Source organism: Bos indicus x Bos taurus, chromosome 26, assembly GCF_003369695.1.
Source record: "Bos indicus x Bos taurus breed Angus x Brahman F1 hybrid chromosome 26, Bos_hybrid_MaternalHap_v2.0, whole genome shotgun sequence".
Classification (NCBI taxonomy): domain Eukaryota; kingdom Metazoa; phylum Chordata; class Mammalia; order Artiodactyla; family Bovidae; genus Bos; species Bos indicus x Bos taurus.
The window spans coordinates 10511665-10533698 of record NC_040101.1 but is presented as its reverse complement, the minus strand read 5'-3'; the positions used below and the strand labels follow the sequence as shown (position 1 = coordinate 10533698).

Below are 22034 nucleotides of genomic sequence, written 5' to 3'. Positions count from 1 at the left end.
TTCAATTAATCATTTATCCTCACTGTAAGCAGATGGCCCCATGCACTCATTGTGTCGGTCGCTTCAGTCGTGTCTGACTCTTTGTGACCCACGGACTGTGGCCCTCCAGGCTCCTCTGTGCATGGGCTTCTCCAAGCAAGAATACTGGAGTGGGTTGCCAGGCTCCCCTCCAGGGAATCTTCCCGACCCAGGGATCAAGCCCACATCTCCTGCACCTCCTGCATGGCAGGAAGAATCTTTAACCACTGAGCTGCCTGGAATGCCCAAGCGGGTGGCCCTACTGAAGAGTCAAAGCATGAGCAGGCCCCGAGCACGTCACCCGGATTCTGCAGAGAGTAGGCTCCTGGGACTGGATGCAGAAAAGGCTTCTGATGGAGAAGAGTGAGCAGGCCTTTGAGCTGGGACTTAGAGGACCAGGGTGAAGGTGGAACAGGTGTAGACAAAAGTAATTGAGCTTCCAGACAAGAGCAGCCAACACCAGGAAATTTTTAAATTCTTCATTCTGAAAAGCTCTGGCCAATCCAAGAACATGGGAACACAGGAGACCACAGAAAGCATGATAATCATCCATCTCACCCTGGGAGCAAGTACCCAACTAATAACCCCAGCTCCCAGCATCACCTGACAGGGAAGAAGAGAAAGAGAAATGACCCAGACTTCAGTCACATGACACATGTTTGCACAGATACGCACACCAACTCCCCACCACCCTCTTCTACAGATACTGTCTCTTTCAATTATTCACAGCTTCACTATGTTTCTTATGACAAAGATGCAAGGTTTGGGAACCATCAGAGGCCAGAAAGGTGCCCCCTGAGTCCCGGAAGTAAAACCCATCACCTCCACCCTCATGGTAATTTTCCACTTCTCTGCTTACCCCGCTGTGGGCGATAAACTCCCTTGGGGGCAGATGTAGGTTCATGAGTCCCAGTGCATCCACCGAGTGCCCACAGTCAGTACTTGATCAGGGTTGCAGGGAGACAGAATGCGAGGGGCACGGCCAGAGCAGAGGAGGAACCTGAGTCATCAATGGTACCACCCTGGGTGCTGTCTTCCCCTCTCCAGCCTCAGTCTCGCTCTGAAAGTCAAAGGCTTGGCATGAGTCACCTCTAAGCCCCCCTCCAGCTGTCTTCCTCCCTGTCCATCCTCGGAGTGTTTCTTGGCAGGCTAGGGGGAAGTATTTTGTTCCACCCCTCACTCAGTATCTCCTGGCCCTTTCTGCCCCAGAGCTTCAAAGTTTGCAGAGTGACAGGGAGTTCTTATAATCGGTGTACATGACCCTATCGCCCCCTCCACCATCACAGACCCCTCGGGCGCAGCTTAGCCAGGTCGGGGGCTGTGCTCCAAAGGAGGAGCCTGAGCTGTGTCAGGCTGTCATCTCTCAACATCATCACAAATGGCCCATCTCTCAAAGCCACCTTTCAGGATGTACTGTCAGCCTGGACCCAATGTCTTCAGGTTCGTGTGATAGTCACTCAGTTGTGTCCGACTCTTTGCAACCCCATGGCTCCTCTGTCCATGGGATTCTCCAGGCGAGAATACTGGAGTGGGTTGCCATTCCCTCCTCCAGGGGAACTTCCTGACCCAGGGATTGAACCCAGGTCTCCTGCATTGCAGGGGGACTCTACCACCTGAGCCAGCAGGGCTTGTGTCTTCTTCAGGTTACCAGACTTAGAAATGCATCCAGGCCTGGAGACGTTAGTGAAAGGATTTAAAAAAAAAAAAAAAAATGACTCAGCCCATAGCCAGAGGGCTGGGGGCTGTCTGGTTCCCCACCAACACCTGGTGTGGTGTGTGTTTCTGCCTTTCTGGCAGCCAGTCCAACACCCACTCTCCTCCTCTGTCTCAGGAATGGCATCCTGGTTTCCTTTTGGAAATTTGCAAGCTGTGTGATGTGAGGGTTATTCAAGATGCCCCGCCCTCCCTAGCCAAGAGATGGCACCTGAGCCTGATGGAGCCCACCACACAGCTTTTCTGTGGAATCTGAATCGTGAACAGAGGAACAAAAGTAGGAAATGATCCTTGAACTTCCATCCTCTGCCAAGACTCTCAGAGCAGCCACACTCCAGCCCTTCTGCCCAAGCTGGTCTACGTTTCCCTGATTCTGACCCTCATTTTCAGTTTCCTGTTTGTTGTCTATATCCCTAGGACCCTGTCTGATTCACCTTTCAAATCTTTCAAATCTAAAGCAAAGGGGTAGGGACCACATAACTGGTTGTCTTGGAGAGCAGAGCAAAACCCCTGTCTCTTGCCAAGAATCAGGACAATCACAGTGGCAAGACCAGAGCTCCTGTCCCAATGTCACCTCTCAGCTATGTGACTGCAGGTTCTGAACTTGGCTTCTCTGAGCCCCAGTTTTTTCATCTCTAAAATGGGGAAAGTTTGCCTACCTGTTGGGATTGAGGTGTGGGTTAATAAAATGCCCAGAGAGTACCTAGCAGAGGGCTGGAAACTTAAAGCACACTCAGGGAGGGTAGATTAGATTATCATTCTGATGAGAAGGTCTCATTGCTTCTCATCTATTAACCCCCGGGTGTACTTGGATGTATTTCAGAAGTGGTCAACTTCTTTCTAATTCACGTGCAATGAAATCATCACCTTTTCAGTTGCCCAAACCATTGGGTCATCCAGAAAATCCTTCCCAAACTCCTTTTGGGAAAGAACTTCTTTTTCTAACTTGAAGCAAGGACGAGTCATTTGCCAAACTGAAATAGCACTAAACCTTAGAACCCACAGATTTGAGTGAATTCTAATCTTGGCCGAAACTGGCAGGAGTGTGAGGGTGTGGGGGGAGGGGGAGGATGAGTCAGAGATTCCACCCTTCAGAGGGGGCAGCCTAATATGGCATTGGGGAGCCACGAGAGACGACTTAGGTATGCCTGGACTTCCAGACTGGAGCCATGACTCTGGCCATGAACCAGCCGTGCCCCCCCACCCCCACCTACCCTCACATACACACAGAGCAGAGCCTCGGGTGGTGAACCAACACTGGGAGCCCAGATAAAGCTGGAAGGAGCCAGCCACGAGAACAGGACCTTGACCCCAGAAAGGATGGCACCCACCTTTCTCCCAGCATGCCCTAGGGCTGGGGTCAAAGGTAGACCTGCCTCCCCAGGCAGTACGTGGTCCTCACCGACTCCAAGGTCTCTTGAGGCCAGCCGACGTCAAGTCTGAGATAGGGCGCACAAACACGTGAGTAATGGTGAGGCTTCACTTTGCATAACCTCGGAGCAAGTGAAAGTTATTTTCATCCCTGGAGACTGGGGAGGGGAGGATCTTCAAAGGTGAGAAGAGATTTCTGTTGCTGTTTTACAGTTTGATAGAAACATGGAGATGCCTCTCAAATGATGTGGTTAAGCACAGCTTACTTTGAGACCTGGCTTGGCTGCATAAATTTGGGCAAATCACCTTGCTTCTTTGTGCCTATTTGTTTTGTTTTTTTAACCCTCTGTAAATTGAATGAAGTAGAGAAACTACCCAGCTTCTCAAACTGGATAGTTCATCAAAATTACCTGGAGGGCTTGTTTCCTGGGCTCTGACTCAGAGACTGACTCAGTAGGTCTGGGGTAGGACCTAAGAATTTGCATTTGTAACAAACCCCCAGGGTTACAGAATTACTCAGGCATATTCAGGGGAGAAGCAAGTCTCATTGCCCTCTGATTGGACTGGCTGGGGTCTCCTGTCCATGCCTGAAGGTGCTGCTTATCCTCGCCTTCTAATGCTCCAGGGCTTCCCTGATGGCTCAGACGGTGACGAATCTACATGCAATGTAGGAGACTTGGGTTTGATCCCTGGGTCAGGAAAATCCCCTCGAGAAAGAAATGGCAACGCACTCCAGTATTCTTGCCTGGAGAATCCCACGGACAGAGGAGCCTGGTGGGCTACACATATGGACTTGCAAAGAATTGGACATGGACTTTCACCTTCACTCTTCTCACGTGCCATCCCTGGGGCTAGCAGGAGAATCCATTCCCCCAGACCACTTAGGTCAGCAAAAGAGAGTGGGGATTATTGGGGAGGGTTGAAAGATGGAATTATGCTGGAAAGACAAGCAACAGACGCCTCCCCTGGTGTCAGAACCAGCACTGGAACCCTGGCGAGGCCCAGTCCTCTGTTCTTTCCAGTCCACCTGCCTCCAAAGTGGACTAGCTCCGGGAGGAGTCCTCATTCAGGTCCCCACCTCCAGGGAAGACTGTACCTAAACATTCCAGACAAATGAACCCCATCCACATTCTTCCAGGAAGGAGGTAATTACCTCGGCTCTCCTGCCTGGTGTCCCTGGGGAAACTTCAGCCACATGCCAGAGTCACGCTGGGTCATTCATGTATGAACCTGTGTCCTGGACAAACAAAAAACTCTCAATCACACTTGGGCTTGTAGGCTTGCACAGTGTCTATTTGCTGACCTCAGAGGGACTCCCTAAAAGACGAGTGTGATGATGAAATTAATAATAAAGGGGCCAGTGTGTCTCTGCCTTTGTCCCTGAGGTTCAACACTTCAGGGCATTTGGCATGGGACTCATTTACTGGAAAACAGATTAATGTCAGGATTCAGCCAGCAGACAGGGTCTGTGCTTAAGCAGGCTGAATGCAACCCAGGCTGTATGACCTTGGGTAACTCATATAACCTCTCCATGTCTCTTGCCATCTCAAAAGCAATTGGAATGCTAAGGACGCCTCAAAAGCTGGTTTTGACAATTAAAATGTATGAAGTGTTTGAAATGGACCCTGATGCATGCCAAGCACTCTATAATAAGTTATGATTATTTAATTCATAAGGTATTGATGACACATCTCCTATGGGTCCAGACACTCTGCTAGGTGAAAGAAATTCGGAGATCCATGAGGATCTGGAAAACTATAATCATAGTATTCAGTCTAGGGGAAGATAAGACCCATAGAAAGAGAAAACACAATACATGATGACAAATCCTATTGCTGAGCTTTGAAAAAAGTTCTAACTCTACCTGCAAGAGACCAAGAAAGCCTTTCAAGGGCTGTGACGTTTGACCTAGGCCTTCAAAGAGTCTGCAAAAGAAAGGCATCGGGGGAAAGCCATTCTAGGTAAAGAGGACAGAGCGTTGGCTTGGGGACAGGTTGTCCATGGAAGAATGGGCTCAGAGTGACAGGAACATAAGGTCCCTGGGGGGGTGGGGGAGTAGATGATAGACATGAAAAGTTGGTTATATGTCATGCTTCAGAATTTGGATTTTATCCTGAGACAGTAGGGGCCAGAAAAGTGTTCTTTAAGCAAGAGAAGGAAATGGGATGAGACATGACTTTTTTTTTAGGACTAAAACTGCTAGCAGGGTCGGGGGTGACCTGGCTGGGGAGAGACAGTGATGGCCAGGCTAGTCAGGAGATGAAGAGATGGCAGAGGCAAAGCCGTGGTTGTAGGGGTGGGACTGAAGGGGACAGAGTCAGGAGAGGACAATGGGCAGGAAGTGGTGGTTACTGGACACTGGAGAGGACAGGAGGGACAAGTCAAGCCCACATCTAGAGTCTCTGGCTTGAGAGGCTGACGAATGGTCTTGACTGAGTTAGGGAGCTAAGAAGAGTAGACTTTAAGAGGTTGGCATGAGTGGAGCAAATGGACCCATATTGGGTCACTTTCTGTGGGCCACCTCTTCATACTTACTATGTCAAGTAACTCTTGGAAAATAGAATAAGTGGTACAGAACAGATTTTTCAAATTTTCCCCGACAACCATCATAAGTCTGCAACTCTATCTCCTGATTGTTAAAGCCATCAAGATCATCAAACATACCTGCAAAGGGCAGGCAAGGATCTAAACAAGAATAACAAGCAAAGCATTGCTGGGAAGGCAACCTCCTCATTATTTGTAAACTGAGTCGCAGCCACTGATTGTTGTCAGGTAATATCAATTAACATGCTTAAGAGACATCCACTCTAGGGATTCTGCCACAGTCCCCAGCCTGTGCGTACCCCAAAGGGGAAGGTTGGACAACGACCCCTTTCATGCAGACCTCTTCCAATAGAAAAAAAAGAAAATACCAATTTTAACCATGGAAATAAATAGAGAAGATGATGGCTTCAAAATTAAAGGTTGGAAAAGAGTCATGCAGCAAAATCCCAAACCCCAAACATGGTCGAGGACTCCGCAAACCACACATATTTGCACTTCAAGAGAGAAAGATGTTTTGAAAGAGTCCTTGAAATAAAGATTCCCAGGTTCCACTGGGGAGGACCAACTTCATTCCAAAACACATCTTTATGGCTGAGTTTTTAAAGCCCAGGAAAGTGTTCCTAATGGAAAGGTTGACCAGCCTGTCCACACACCACACCAGCAATGTCGTGGCTCTTTAAGAAAATGAGATTTTTTTCCTTTGCAACTAGGTCAACTGGGAAAGAAAACAAGGGTTTCTTCTGGAAAGTTTGCAGTTTTCAAATGGGATGTTAGGAAAATAACCATTATGGAATGGGATGTCTTATTGCCTTCACTTTCACCTGAAGCCAGGTTAACTGGTTGAGAGGAAGGAGAGGCAGAAAAACAGGAACCACCTGCGGCCCAGACGTGTTTTCTGATGAGCTGTTCTACTTGAGTGCCACAGGCTCAGGCCCACTGAGCCCAGGCAGGTGCATTGAGAAGGGAGGCTGGTCGGGTAGGATCTGGCCAGGTAGGGCTCCCGTGCCTGGTCTAAAGGGGATAAATGCTAATGTGCTCTGGGCTCGGTAGCCATGCAACACCAGTGTCACCTACATCTGAATTTCCAGGAGAGGCTTGGGATACGCTTGTTTATGTGACATCTTCTGAATTTTAACACCGAGAACCAAGTCCCCCCAAACTGAAACACACCAGAGGCCAAACACTGCCCAGTTCACTGGCACCATTTTAGATCCCTGCTCTCCTGTGCTAATCAGGATTGAGGCAGGATTTCAACATGCCAACAGGAGAGAAAAGAGAGGGCTCATTTGTTAGGCACGATCCTGATGCTGGAGGCCAAGAGACTTGGGTTCCTGTCCCAACTCTTTGACCAACTCCTCTGTATGTCACTGGGCCAGCTTCCAGCACCCCTTCTCCAGGCCTCTTTGAGGAGGGACTGGGACAAGGTGAATTCCAAGCACTCAGCCACCTCCAGTTTGGCATGCTGTGCCCTCAGCTGATGGAAACCATTCAATGCCTAAGAGGTGTTTTCTGGGAATCAGAGGCGACCCTGAGTTAATGGTTCAGGAATTTAGGGGAGGGCAGTCCCTCTCGAATTGCAGGTGATTTCTCCTGAGGAATCTCCCTAACCTCCAGAAGGAAACAGAACTGATAAACGGAAGGCCCAGTGAAACCCCTGTGATATGGTCACCTGTGTTCCCACCGCCTGTGTGTCCCGCAGGGGTTTGCCTCCTCACTGAGACCCTCAGCAACATCATCCCTCCTCAGCCTCACAGTGAGCCTAGAAGGCAGGTGCCCTTGTCCATCTCTTCGTCTGCATTTTGAAGATGAGGCACGGGAGGCTCAGAAGCATTAAGCATCTTACCCAAGGTCACACAGCAAGGAAAAAGCCAAGAGAAGGTCACAGTAAACTGAGGCTGGTCTGTGTCAGGAATAGCTGGGCCACTTATTTCTAGGCAATAAAATCCCGAATACTGCAGGAAGAGAGGGTGTATCAAAAATGGGCCATTTTCAGCATCTTTGTACACTCTGCTGTTTCTACAACTTCCTTGGCCACACAAAGACAGATGAGCAGCAGCTCTGCCTTAGGCTTGTTTTAACAAGGTCAACCCCATCCTGGACCATATTTCTGTCATTTTGAAAGACTCTTTAACCAAGTAGCCGACCCTCCTTCTACAGTTGTTGTTTTTAAATCAGATTCATTACCTGCAAAGAAAAATGGCTTTTTCTCCTTTCTCCTTGATGGTATTTTCTTTCAGAACCCCAGATGTGGGAAAAGACAGGATATTGACTGTGTTTATCTAGCAAGTGCAGGGGCCAAGCCTGCTGGGCCACCCTCATCCTGGAAGACATCCTGACATCAGAGGACATGTAGCAAGTATGCCTTTCTCCCCAGAGAAAGACATTCCCCTGCGCACTGAGTGAACAAATCTCTCTTTCTCCAGAACCACATGCCTCATGCAGCCAGAAAGAACTGGAGAATCTCACACCGCTTTACCAGCAACAGAGAGTCACCGTCCACAGGACCCGATCTCACTCCTTCATGTGCAAAGCTCACCTGTGAACTTGGAAGTGGCAGAGACATCTTCATGGCCCTGACCTCAAGGTTTCTTATTTATAGTCACATTCACCTGCTTTGAATGACCTTTAGACCTGTTCCTGTTTTGCCTCTTTCCAGGGTTTTCCCCAAAGTTACTTGACAACAGTTGTGTTGGGGTTGGGAAGGGGGGCAGAGTTCACAACTTCCCCTGTGTTGTAGATGAGAAACCTGACTCTCAGGGGACCAAGGGCTTGCCTGGGACTATACAGCTGGTGAGGACAGAGCTGAGTTTGAAGTCCAGCTTCTGGACTCCCCTGGGTTGGGCCACCTGCCTTGCTGTGCCCCCTTCTCACCCCGACATGAAGGCCGTGGGGGCTCCCTATGGTCTGGAACCAAGGGGGTTCCGGTGAGGGTGGGCAGGAGATGCCAGTCCTGGCTTTGAAGCCCATGGCTACGCAAAAGCTACCCCTCCTGTCTCAGAGAGACAAGGTGTCATGCCTGCAGCTCCCGGCTGTGGTCTGTGGAGCAATACAGCCTGTATCCCTGTGGGACAATATCTGAGGGCTGGACATGAGGCCAGGAAGAAAAGGAGAGAGGAAAGAGAGGGAAAAGGACAGCTGTGGACTGAACTGTGTCCCTCCCCAACTCACATGGAAGTTGTTGTGACTGCTTCCCTCACGTGACTGCATTTGGAGACAGAGCCTTTAGGGAGGTCATTAAAGATGAGTGATGTCATAAGGGTGAGACCCTAATCCAACAGGATTGGTGGTCTTAAACCAAGAGGAAGAGAGCCCTCTGCCTCCCTGTCCTCTCTCTCCCCATAGGCATTGAGGAGAGGCTCTGTGAGGACTCAGTAGGAAGGTGGCCACCTGCAAGCCAAGGAGAAAAGTAAAAGTGTTGGTCGCTCAGTTGTGTCCGATTCTTTGTGACCCATGGACTGTAGCCTGCTGGGCTTCTCTGTTCGTGGGATTCTCGGGGCAAGAATACTGGAGTAGGTAGCCATTCCCTTCTCCAGGGGATCTTCCTGACCCAGGGATCAAACCCAGGTCTCCCGCGTTGCAGACAGATTCTTTACCATCTAAGCAAGCCACAGAGAGCTCTTCCCGAAATCAAATCACTTGAAACCATATACTGGATGTCAAGTCTCCAGAGTTGAGAGAAGTGAATGTCTATTGTTCACTTAACAGCCTGTAGTAATTTTTTATGGCCTCCCAAGCTGACTAAGACCAGCACAAACTGAAAGAAGAGGGAGAAAGCACAATCTCACCATGGCCAGCCACCACCAGGGCACACTACCCCACGCTCACCTCTCAGTTTCCACACCTGACCCCTCTCCCCGCCCCAGAATCTCTTCCATCTGCAGGAGGCCTATTCCATAGAGACCTGGGCTGAGACCTACCCCAGTCAGCCCAGGTCACCATTTTACCTTAAAAACTTCCCTTGACGTGGGCAGATTTCTCCCTCTTTGTTCCACTGTCCACCAGAGAATGACCCTCGTGCCTTCCTCTGATCTGGGTCATGTGCCTTTCTCTTCAGTTTGTTCTATCCTCCAATAGAAGGTCGAGTATAGGTCACCTTCTCACCAGAAGCTGACCCATCGGGTAAGGACTCACTGCTGGGCGGTTGCCAGAAGTATGGGTATTGCAGACAGACTCCCATATCTGGGAACAGGCCAGCTCAGGTTTAGACCCCAGGCTCCCATGTGGCAACTGGGGAACTGTGACTCCATGGCCCCATCTCCTCCTCATCCATCTCGGGAGAGTCGTGCGAACATGAAAGGAGGTGCTGGAAAGATGCACCCCCTTTCAGTCCCCTTCTCACCAGGGCAGGAAGGGTCTGGGGCTTAATGTCTCTGTCCAGACACCAGAAGGCCCTCAGAGAGAATGGGAGCCCTGTGCTCCACCAACCTGACTGTAGAATTATTTGAGAAACTGCCAAGTCTCAAATATGCCACCCTCCTCCTCTCATAGGTTGTCTAATAACCCCCCTACCCACAAATGGCTTCCTTGGTGGCTCAGATGGTAAAGAACCTGCCTGCAATGCAGAAGACCTAGGTCTGATCCCTGGGTTGAGAAGATCCCCTGGAGAAGGGAATTTCAACCCACTCCAGTGTTCTTGTCTGGAGAATCACATGGACAGAGGAGCCTGGCAGGCTACAATCCATGGGATCACAAAGAATCAGACATGACTGAGTGCCTAACACTTTCACTTTCACCCCCAAGTAGTTTCATATCCTAGTGCCTGGAACCTCTGAATGGGAGGTTTCTTTGTAGGAAACAAGGTCTTTGCAGATATCTTTAAATTAAGAATTTCAAGATGCAATCAGTCTGGATCATGGAGGTGGTCCCTAGATCCAGCGACACACAGAGGAGAAGAAGTAAAGACACATGAAGACAGAGACAGAGGTGGCAGTGATGCAGCCACAAGCCAAGGGATGCCTGGAGTTACCAGAAGCTGGAAGGAGCAGACAGATTGTCCCCTGAAGCCTTCAGAAAGAGCACAGCCCTGCTGAAATCTTGATTTGGGTCTCAAACGGTGGCAGAATAAATTCTGCTTGTGGTAAGCCAGCAAGTTTGTGGTCATTTCTTACAGCAGCAAAGGAAACTCTGGGACTATATCAATGATGAATAATATATGGAGGCTAATACACCCTGCGTCCCTGGGCCCACAGTGCTGGGCCCACAGCACGTGGCTCGTGACTGGCTGGCTTGGTGAAAAGTGCTAAAATGAGCCTCGACGTCATCCCAGAGGTTGTGCATTGAAAAAGCAACGTCACGAACGTGCTTTGGGGCAGTCTTAAAGGGCCACGTCTGACTGCAGGTCCCATTCTCTTTTCTCCTCACCCAGTGTCAACTCTACCCAAATAACCGTTCATCCCCGGGAAATGGGGCATGGCCTCACTTTCCTAGAATGTACCATAACCCTTGGTTCTGGCTCGTGGGAGCGAAGTTAAACCCTCCAGTGGAGCCTCCTTTTGCACAAACTCTGTTAGTGTGTCAGCTGTGCAGGACAGACGCTGCCCGTGGCCATCACATGGAGCGAGACCCTGTACCAGCTCAACTCCGGCACAGCTTCTTAAGGGTGGGGAAAGGATGTCCCATGTCCCTCACTACCTGCAAGGGTGGGGAAGTAGGAGGTCAGGAGTGCTTAGAAACTTGATCTGGTGGACTTCTGGGGAGAAGGACTTAGAAGTGAAACTGCTCAGGCTAATTAGACCTCTTGGAAGTGGTAGGTGTTGGGGAGAGGAGGGGTGGGGGCCTTTGGATACTTTTTGTCCCATCTCCAACCCCTGCAATGTAACAACATCAAGACCAAAGCATTTGATTTCTTTCTAGCAGGGTGCTTGCAATGTAAAAGCAGTTCTAGACCAACCTCTGGATTCCCCCAACCCCTTCCATGCCAATTTCAGACCCTCCCCGGACTTTGTGAAGAAATTCTGGAGCCATCCACACCCTCTTACTTCTTTCTTAATAGCCTGTGTGCTCCTCTGTAAATCTGAAACTGATCTGAACTCTTTCTAAGATGTGCTTGGGTCACATGTGATCTTAAATAACCCGGAGGCCCTAGTCGTGGGACCCCCAGAGGAATTCAGAATGTTTTTTTCTGAAAAGCCATGAAAACCTCATCGCCAATGGTGCATATGCGCACACTCAGGCAACCACAAGCCCCCGCCCCGGGGCTTCTGCCCAGGGGCCCCTTCTCGGGTTCTCTTTGGATCCACAGGTGCCAGGTAAGGCAGGTCAGGCCCATCCTGTGTACCTTTCAAGGGGTCCCACTTACACCCTGGCCTTGTCCCTCGCACCCGGCCCGGTCTAGGTTTTCACCCTGGGAAGCTGCCAAGGCTCAGCTTCCCCAGAGCAGGTCCGCACGCCTGGGTTTCCTTGCTCAGGGGTCCCCTTCATGTCACATCTCCTGCACTTGACTAAACTCACCTGCTTTCAGGTCAGAAAACGTAAGTGCTTAGGGTTTGATTGGCTTTAAACCTCATTTAGAAGACAAGGGGAAAGCTGAAACCAGATCCAAGCATGTTTATGACCTGTCTCCATTACCTGTACACATTTATTGCATGTGTAGTTTTTGCTTTTTTTCCTGGATCCGTGAGAGAGTTGCTTGCCGATTTACAGAGCAAGCGGCTCTGTCATTTCAAGCCTTCAGCAATCTGACTTTTAGAGATAAACTCCAGCTTTAGGGAAGCAAATAGAAGTTATACTCAGTTACGGGTCCTTGTGAACTCAGCTCCAGCTGTCCTGAGATGGCCCTTGTGTTCAGGGAGGAGTTTGGACCAGAATGTGTGCCTACCATTTCATCCATGAAAATCTTAATGCATGCAAGAACAGCAAGGGCGATGGAAAAATAAAGTCCGGCCAACAAGACTGTAAAGAAGGCCACCCTGCCCCCTGAACGCGGTGTTCCAGCCCTGCTGAGGAATACACAGTGTGACGGCCCGAAGGTGTGCTGTCGCTGGGAGAGATCATATTAACTTCCTGCCAAACAAGCATCACTCAAATCCGAACGTCAACCTCTCACCTTCCCTCCTTCTGGAAGAACCACATTATTTATTTAGCCTTTGGTTTGAGGATCTCTGTGGCAACCTTGTTTGGAAGAGTCCTGGGCAGGCTGGTACACGGGGCTCCAAGGGAGAAACGGCGCCAGGAAGGCTTGTCTCGACACATCACATTGGCCACTAACTGTCTCCAAAGGATCTGAAAACATCCCGTTTGGCCTAAGGGTATTTTTCATGACTTTCATCCCTGTCTGCCAGGTCTTTCAAGTGGGACCCCAGTCCTGAAAGTGTGTTAGTCGCTCAGTCGTGTCTGACTCTTTTGTGACCCCATCGATGATAGCCCACCAGGCTCCTCTGTCCATGGAATTCTCCAGGCAAGTATACTGGAGTGGGTAGCCATTTCCTTCTCCAGGGGATCTTCCCGACCCAGGGATTGAATGTGGGTCTCCAGCGCTGCAGGCGAATTCTTTCCTGTCTGAGCCACCAGGGAAGCCCCCTCCAATCCTGAAAGCACCCCCTAGTTTTAGAACCTTGCCATTTGCTACTTTCCTTGACCATAAGCCACCTGCCTGGGCCTGGCATCCACCTACTACCTCACGATCTTAAACCAGGGGTGGGCCAACTCTTTAGTAAAGTGTGTGTGTGTGTGTGTGTCTGTGTGTTCTCAATCAGCTGTGTTTTCTCTTTGCAACCCCATGGACTGTAGACCACAAGGCTCCTCTGTCCATGGGAATTTTCGGGCAAGAATACTGGAGTGGGTTGCCATTTCCTATTCCAGGGGATCTTCCCAACCCAGAGATCAAACCCATGTCTCTCGCATCTCCTGCATTAGCAGACAGATTCTTTACCACTGAGCCACCTGGGAAGCCCCTTTGTAAAGGGTAACAGACAGTAAATATTCTTACTTGCAAGCCATTTGGTCTCTGTCGAAACTACTCAACTCTCCCATATAGCACTGAAGTGGCCATACACAATAGAGAAACGAATAAGCATGGCTGTATTCCAATAAAGCTTTTTTTCATGGGCACTGAAATATGAGGGTTATGTAATTTTCATGTCACGAGATTGATCTTCTGTATTTTCTTTCAACCATTCAAAATTGGGTAGCTTGCAACCGGTACAAAATAGTAGGGGATGCCAGATTCAGTCTAGGGGCCATAGTTCGTCCATGTCTGTTCTGCACGTGAGCAGGACTAGCCCCTCCAGTGACCACGCCCCCAGCAACATCACTTCCATTTTGTGATTTAACGTTTCGCCTTTGCCTTGTTCGTTCCTAACTCTGGCTGCTACTGGGTGATGGCCAACAATGATCCAGAAACTTGGGTATTTTGGTTAAATCTAAATGCACGACACAGCAACCCAAGGGGTAGTCTCAGGGGGGATCAAGACCAGGCCAGGAAGGAGGCTAGGTTTCTGATTTCCTCTCCTGCTGTGTTAGTGTATGCAAAGATACAGTTAGACTTTTTTCCAGAAGAGGCAGCAGGTCAAATCACAAAGCAATGTAAAAAAGGCATTTTTTACATAATACCTTTTGTAATGCCCGTTCTGCATAAAGGCTCCAGGCATCTTCTCCCATTTAAAACTTGAATTGGCAGCAAGGAAAGATGCCTGGAGTCAACCGAAATCTCTGATAAACTTCCCCCACAGAATGGAGAGAGCTTATTCCAACCCCTTCAACCCTGTCTGGGAACTTACACTAATTTCACAACTCCCAAAGATTCACTGGGACCGCCTCCGAACAATTCACAGTTGAAATCCTTGGAGGGCACCATTTCAGGCCTCTTCTAGCTTTTCCCTGTGATATTTCCTTTTGTCTCAGAACGCATTTTGATTTGCTTGTAACAACATCACATGCCGAGCCAGAAAGGAGCATCTCTCACAAAAATCCTCCTGAGATTTATTGTTTTGGTTTGATCTGCTGTTTTTTTTCTTAACTGTGGTACTTAAACCCTTCCTCAGCATGACTGGTACAGCTCTGAAAGCATTGATTTATCCCTTAAAGTTCATCCAGGGAACTGCCTGGGAGCATTTATAGAGCAAATGCTTGTTTTAAAACAGAACATAATTAACACAACCATGTAAATCAGCTATACTTCAATTTAAAAAATAAAAGGGGAACATAACAGGTTGAATATTGTAAGCAATTTTATGATTTTAGAAAATTTTGATCATTATTTTCACTAATTTAAAACATAATTTTTTTTCGTTTACAAAAGTAGGGGAAACATGGTCCTAGTGAAATTCACAGCTAACTAGTAATTTCATGAATAAGTTCCTTCAGTAAAAATGACAATTATAAATACATACATACACTTTTTTTTATATCTGCCTCTATATCTATGTCTGTCTACATTTTGATCAATTGATAGATAAATAAAACAGCAGCTAATATTTGAGCTCTATGTAGCAGGCACTGTGTTTAGTAAAATCTCATTGAATTCAACTCTTATTTGAGAAGGGGATCATTTACCCCACTGAAACTAGTCAATTCTAAAGGAAATCAACTCGTCAATGTTCATCAACGCTGAAGCTGAAGCCCCAATACTTTGGCCACCTGATGCAAAGAGCCAACTCAATCAAAAAGACCCTGATGCTGGGAAAGATTGAAGGCAGGAGGAGAAGGGGACGACAGAGGATGAGGGTTGGATGGTATCTCTGATTCAATGGACATGAGCTTGAGCAAACTCTGGGAGATAGGGAAGGACAGGGAAGCCTGGCGTGCTGCAGTCCATGGGGTCGCAAAGAGTCAGACATGACTGAGGAACTCAACAGCAATTACAGACCAAGAAAACACTTCCTCCATTATTCTTAATTTATAAATCCATGAATCTGTCCCTTTCCAAGTACATTTTGCTGAGGATTTTGACTCGTAAGGGATGCAGGCAAGATTCAGTTAAGTGTCATCAGCTAAAGAACTAGAGGGGACAGATACGTGGATGTAGAGCATAGACATGTGGACTTGGGGCAGGGTAGGGTGGGACAAACTGGGAGAGTAACACTGACATATACACACTACACTACATATACACACTACACTACATATACACACTACACTACATATACACACTACCATGCGTACCATAAATGGCTAGCGGGAACCTGCTGTACAGCACAGGGGGCTCCGCTCAGCACTCTGTGATGACCTAGATGGGTGGACTGGGTGTTGGGAGGGAGGCTCAAAAGAGAGGAGATATATGTATGTGAGTGCTCAGTTGCTTCAGTCATGTATGACTCTTTGCAACCCTTTGGACTGCAGCCCACCAGGCTCCTCTCTCCATGGGATTCTCCAGGCCAGAATACTGGAGTGGGTTGCCATACCCTCCTCCAGGAGATCTTCCCGACCCAAGGACTGAGCCCACCTCTCCTGTCTCCTGCATTGCAGGCGGATTCTTTACCCACTGAGCCACCTGGAAAGTCAGATATACATATACAAATAGCTGATGCACTTTGTTGTACAGCAGAAACAAACACAACACTGTAAAGCAATTATACTCCGATCAAAGGGAAAAGAAAAGAATTTGAGGGGAGAAACACACTCAAAAGAATCAACTCGAAAAGAAGGCAATGTTCTGAGTCACAGGAAGAAAGACCCATCACTTACCTGCAAACGTATTTCAAGCCTAATTCCGTCATTGAACTACATACCCTAGAATTCAACTTTGCAAATGAAAGGAATCCACTGCCTTTTATTTCAAAGGTGTCGGATGGCCAGGGCTGCTGGAGGCTCCAGATAGTTGGCACTGACTGTGCTCACATCTACCGTCTTCTGTAGCCCCTCATGTGACCTCTGAGACAGGACTTGGAGGCAATTTTGAAGCATTCTTCAAAACCCCCTGGAAACCCTGAGGAAAAGAGGACACAGAAAGGCCCCATTCCAAAATGTCACTTAAGACGTGGAAGGCTCTGTAGCCCCTGCCCAGCTGAGTCATTTCAAGGCTTCCAAGGAATGAAATGTGAGAGAAGATAAACTCTGCTTTCATCTTCAAAAACATCAAAAAATAAATAACATCAAAATGCAGGCTGGATAAGGAAGGCTCCAATGTGCATACATAAGTAATGGTGCATTAATCGGTCCCAGGGGATTCTCAAGCTCACTAGACTTTATTTGCTATAAAACTGGGGATCTGGGGAAAGATGCACTCAAGGATTTCAGCCAGAAAGTGTCTCTATCCCTCTGCATCTGTGAGTGCTTCCTTCCTTTCTCAGTCAAAAGGAGAGAGATGGAATTGATCAATTTCTCAGGCCCTCCACTCCGGGAAGCTCCACTGATGCTTCTTTGCTATATTGGCCATTTTATAGATGTCAAAGCTAGCCAGTTTTGTATTTATGTATTATGTATCTTTGATCCATGATCTAAGTAGCATTTCCTCAACTTTTAAAATCTTGAAGAAGACACTTTACACCCACTAGCTATAATAAAAAGTATGAACAATAACAAGTGTTGGCAAGAATATGGAAAAATTGGAAACTTCATACACTGTTAGCGGGAATCTAAAATACTGCAGCTGCTTTGGGAAACAGTCTGGCAGTTCCTCAAAGGTTAAACACAGAATTATCTATGACCCAGAAATTCCACTGCTTAGGTAGACTACCAAGAAAAATAAAAACATGTGACTACACAAAAACTTTTACACAAATGTTCATAGCAACACTTTTCCTAATAGGCAAAAAGAGGAAATAACCCAATATCCACCAACTGATGAATGGATAAATAAATGTGTATATATCCACACGACGGAATATGATTCAGCAATAAAAAATGAGTGAAGTATGGATACATGCTACGGTACAAGTGAACCTAGAAACCACTATGGTAAGTGAAAGAAGATAGACACGAAGACACAATATATGATTCCATTTATATGAAATAGCTAGAATAAGAAAATAGTACATTGGTGTTTGCCAGAGCTGTGAGAAGTAGGGAGTGACCACCAAATGGTACCGGGCTTATTTTTGGAGTGAGGAAAATGTTATAGATGGTGATAATGCTTGCACCATCTTGTGACTATCTACCAAAACCAAAAAATCACAAATATACAAATCCTCAGGAAGAGAAAATTGTTTATTAATAGTTTAGCAATTGCCAGGGCTGAGCTAAGCTCCTACGGGCAGCCCTTATGGTAAGACCATGAGGCCGGTGATAATCAGTTTTAAAGTTGAGGAAATAAATGAAGGTCCAGATAGAATCCATGACTTGCCCAACATCACCCCGCTCTAAGAAATAAACCAAACCAGTTCCCTCCCAATCCACCATCCATCGTCTTTCTTCTGGACTGCAGAAGGCTGCTGCCTTGCTTGTGTTTCCTAGGAACCTCAAGTAGAGCCTCAAATTCCTAATCTGTAATAGCGGAGGTCTCTGTACCTGGCCCCGCTAGAGTCTGTTTGTTATATAGTACAAGCTAGCAGATCATTGTCTGGTTCCCAGGACAGGGGCTGGTCGTCAATCCTTAGCTGTTCAAATATGCCGTATGTTTTACCGCAACTGCACGTTTCAGTCTCCTATGCGTGGGATCAAAGACACGCATCTGGTGGAGGGAAGCTACCTGAGGTTACCAGGGATGGAGAAACTGAGTGTGGAACAGAGTACCTGGTTCTCAGGCAATCCACTGAAGGCCCAACTTCTCCTCCCCACTCGTTACCTGCCCACCCTGTCCGAGGCCACCACCAGCCAGACTTTGAGGCAACCTCTTGAATCTGCCCCCTTCCAGGCTGGAGACAGCAAGGTCAGGTACCCCTCCTTCCTCACCAGCATGCCTGACTTTTGTTCATGTCTCGATGACAGTCACACAGCGGTTCAACTAATTCCCAGTGTTTCCTTCCGTCCTAGGGTGAGAGGGCGGGGGCAGCCACAGGCTTTAGGATTCTTATCAAGCCCTACCTATGTGTTTATTAGGAGCAGGTTTCAAAAAAAATTATGTCTAAAAAGCATCTCAAAAAAAGCACCTCTCATCCTTCCCGTGGACCACATTACCTTCCTTCTCTTCCCTTCCTGTGTCCAATTCTTTTCGACCCCATAGACTGTAACCTTCAGGCTCCTCTGTGCATGGAATTCTCCAGGCAACAATACTGGAATGGGAAGCCATTCCCTTCTCCAGGGGATTTTTCCAACCCAGGGATTGAACCCTGATTTCCTGCATTGCAGGCAGATTCTTTACTGTCTATGCCACGAGGGGCGCCCCCTTGATGATGAAATCTAATTCTAAAACTAAAATAGCTATCAGCTGGTATAGGATAACAACTTACTTCGTCTAGTAACAATATAATTTACATTGTAAAAGCCATAAACTGCCCCTAAACAGTCTCAAAAATATAGAAGATATATCATGAAATTGCATGAACATGGAGCATCGAGTCCTTCCTAAAGCCTGGCCAACCAAGCACAGCCCACTGGTGAAGATGGCCAGAGGGCTACAGAAGTCTTCCTGTATACACGTGACTTCCTTAAAAAGGCTGCTTTCACCTATTTTTAATTTTTTTTTAAATTGAAGTTTAGCTGATTTACAATGTTATCTTTTTCTTTTTTGGCTGTGCCGTGTGGCTTGTGGGTTAGTTCCCCGATTGGGGATTGAATCCAGGTCACAGGAGTGAAAGTGCTGAGTTCTAACCACTGGTCTGCCAGGGAATTCCCATATTATCCTGTTTTTTTAAATCCCGTTCTTTTAGGTGGTATTATACCCCTGTCCTGATAACAAATAGTGCAGGAGATTGGCAAATGCAGAACGAGGGCTGAGGTCACTCTTCAATTGGCTGGTGAGACCCTCGCTTCACTACTGGCCTCAAACAGAACAAAGATGCCAAGGACGGCATCCCCTTTGTCTTTTTTTTCCAAGAGAAATATTTTATTCTGAACTGAAAAGTTGAGTTCTGGCCAAGGACGGCACTTTTTAACCACCAACAGCCCCAGAGGGTTCTGAGACCGTGGCTTAAGTTCAGATGCCAGATTGTTTTTGTCTTCTTCTGCTGGTGTGAAGGCTGGCAAGCTGATCTATGAGGCCTTAAGAGTCACAGATACATATTTGTTAACAGGCAAAATGCCGTTTCCCTCTTCAGATTCTTGGTGGCATGGGAACAGTACAATTATTTTAAAAATCTGCTCAAGTTGTCTTTTTGAAAATTTGAAGCAAAGTGTTGTTTCCATACATCATGAGGAAGACAGCTTAAAAGGTTTCAAGGCGCCCAGTATCCAGAGCTTCTAAATATCTCCCCTCTGATGGTCTCCCATCCTTAGAACAGCTGCGCTTCCACAAAGCTCTCTCCCATGCCCTTCATTTGCTCCTCTGGGAGCAGCGAGGGCCCAGAAAGGAACACAGACTACTCTGGGGTCCTAGGAAGCAATGAAGCCAGGATTTGAACAGCCTTTTCTGATTTTCCACTAGATACACCTGTCCCAGGTACTGTGGGTCCTGGCCAAGACCTCTGAGAAGTCACCTGTTTGTAGCAAACACAGACCTCCCCAGCTCTGCCTTCCTTCCGGGTGATCATACCACGCAGCACTGAGTCAGCGCCTCCGAGCACGGGAAACCACTTGGTAAGACACAAGGGTTAAAAAAATAAGCCGCATGACATTTATTTTGTCTTGTTAACATTAATATCTGTAGAAACATTTTTATTGTCAGTATAAAAATTAACAGGTTTTATTAAATACTTTCTCCAATTTCATAACACGTTAAAAATCAGTGTCATCCGCATTCATGTTGCACAGCCAGAGCAGAGTGAGAAGGTGTTTTGAAAGCAAAACACAACACGTTCATACAGAACGAACACCATGGCAGTAACATGACATTGGCATAGGGCGGGATCTTTCGGTGAGATCCTGCCAGAGGAGGCAGAAGCGATCCCTTAAAAAGATGGAAGGATCCCCCAAACTATCAGCAGAACAACTCAGTGTTTCCATTTTCTCCGACAGGGCGTGAAGATTCTAAGAGACTTCTCTGTTGCCAGTAAATCTGGAAGCTGTGATGAAGATTCGCCAAAGAGAATGCAGGCTGATCTGATCAATGTGCAACTTGGCGGGGAGAGGGGCAGAAGGCCAGCGGCTGGACAGAACATTCTTTTAGCATCTCGATGAGAGTTCCTCCTTTGAGGAACAGATTAAGGCATCTTTTTAGGAGAACGCTGGTACCGTTTGTCTTGGGAAGCCCAGTGAAAGGTTTATGGGCCCAATGACCAAGCTGCACCAAGACAACACACCTTCTCATCAATGGGCTCTTTCATACGGGCAGTTAGGTGGTTAAAGACCAATCATCTGACAGCAGAGCTGAAATACAAATAAACCAAAACTTCACTTCCCCCAAATTAGTCACATTTTGTAAATATTTCTCTTTTCAGAGGATCTGGTAACTAGTTAAGTTCAAGCAAGAGATTAACTAGTCTGGTGTGCTGCCTGCATAGAAATGCCACTTAAATTACCAAAAAAAAAACACAAAAAACGATTGTTTTGTATATTACCAATTCATTAATAAATTAATGTCATATCATTTTTCCCTGAAAGCAAAAGTACTTTTCCACCTCTGCTCGGTGAAAATTAAGAAATTCTATGTAAGAAACAGCATTTAGCAAATAGCTATTTTTTAAAAAAAGAGAGAGAGACCAATTTTCTAGGTGCGCTGGGACATCCATTTAAAATCAATACAAAAAATAATTCCTTGTAAATATATAATATATATTTATACATAATTTGAATATATTTACATACATCCAGCACCTATATACTGCAATTGTGCTCTATAAGTGTGCGCTGACATATATTTTCTCCAATTATTACAAAATTCACAAGGCAGGCAGAACGGGTGTTTGCCTCAAGTCCGGCTGGTCCACAGCCAGTACCCACGGTGGGTCACAAGCACGTGGCGGCCCATGGCAATCCATTGCCCCCACAACCTTCTTGTTCTCCTGGTGAAGATTACAAGTCTCCAACTGGATAAATTCTTTACACGTGTGCCGATCACTTTTCCAAATATTTACTCCTCTGATCCATATATACAAGCCAAGCCAACAGGCTCCTGGAGGCAAGGCCCCCCCTGCTCAGTACAGCTAAGTTCCTGATGCCACCCTGTTTGGGGACAGGGGGACAGGCCCATTCATGTTTTAACACTGCCGTTTCTATGTGGATACTGAGGAAGGCAGGGTTCGTAAGGCATGGGGTCCGGAGAGAAAACAGAATCATCTCCCGAAGAGCAAGAACTCCTTGTGTCAGGGTAACTAGGTGAATATTGTTCAAGAAGCTGACTGAGGTCCAAGTATTCCTGAAAGAAGGGAAGAGAGACGTTTTATTTCATCTCGGGTCAGGATAACAAGGTGAATACGGTTCGAGAGGCTGACTGAGGTCCAAGTATTCCTGAAAGAAGCGAAGAGAAGACTTTTATT

General features: G+C 47.2%; 1 protein-coding gene and 1 long non-coding RNA gene across 18 annotated transcripts in view; both read right to left on the bottom strand.

Annotated features, from left to right (window-relative positions):
- Positions 1-217: 217 nt before the first annotated feature.
- On the bottom strand, positions 218-16573 carry LOC113884482. The gene is made up of 4 exons (XR_003508883.1): positions 16270-16573; positions 4256-4339; positions 3063-3170; positions 218-1078 (listed from the first exon to the last, which is right to left on the bottom strand). It is a non-coding gene; the product is annotated as an uncharacterized LOC113884482 (long non-coding RNA).
- Positions 16574-20210: 3637 nt separating this feature from the next.
- Positions 20211-22034, bottom strand: part of FGFR2 (fibroblast growth factor receptor 2) — a 107452-nt gene continuing 105628 nt past the window's right edge. For 14 of the 17 annotated variants that reach the window (XM_027529497.1, XM_027529500.1, XM_027529499.1 and 11 more), the window contains one exon: positions 20211-21913. In XM_027529497.1, coding sequence (XP_027385298.1) covers positions 21749-21913 — 165 coding nt within the window. In that variant the 3' untranslated portion in view covers positions 20211-21748. Of the gene's footprint in view, positions 22006-22034 lie in introns of all 17 variants that reach the window. The other 3 variants (XM_027529502.1, XM_027529503.1, XM_027529514.1) reach the window with 1 other exon arrangement.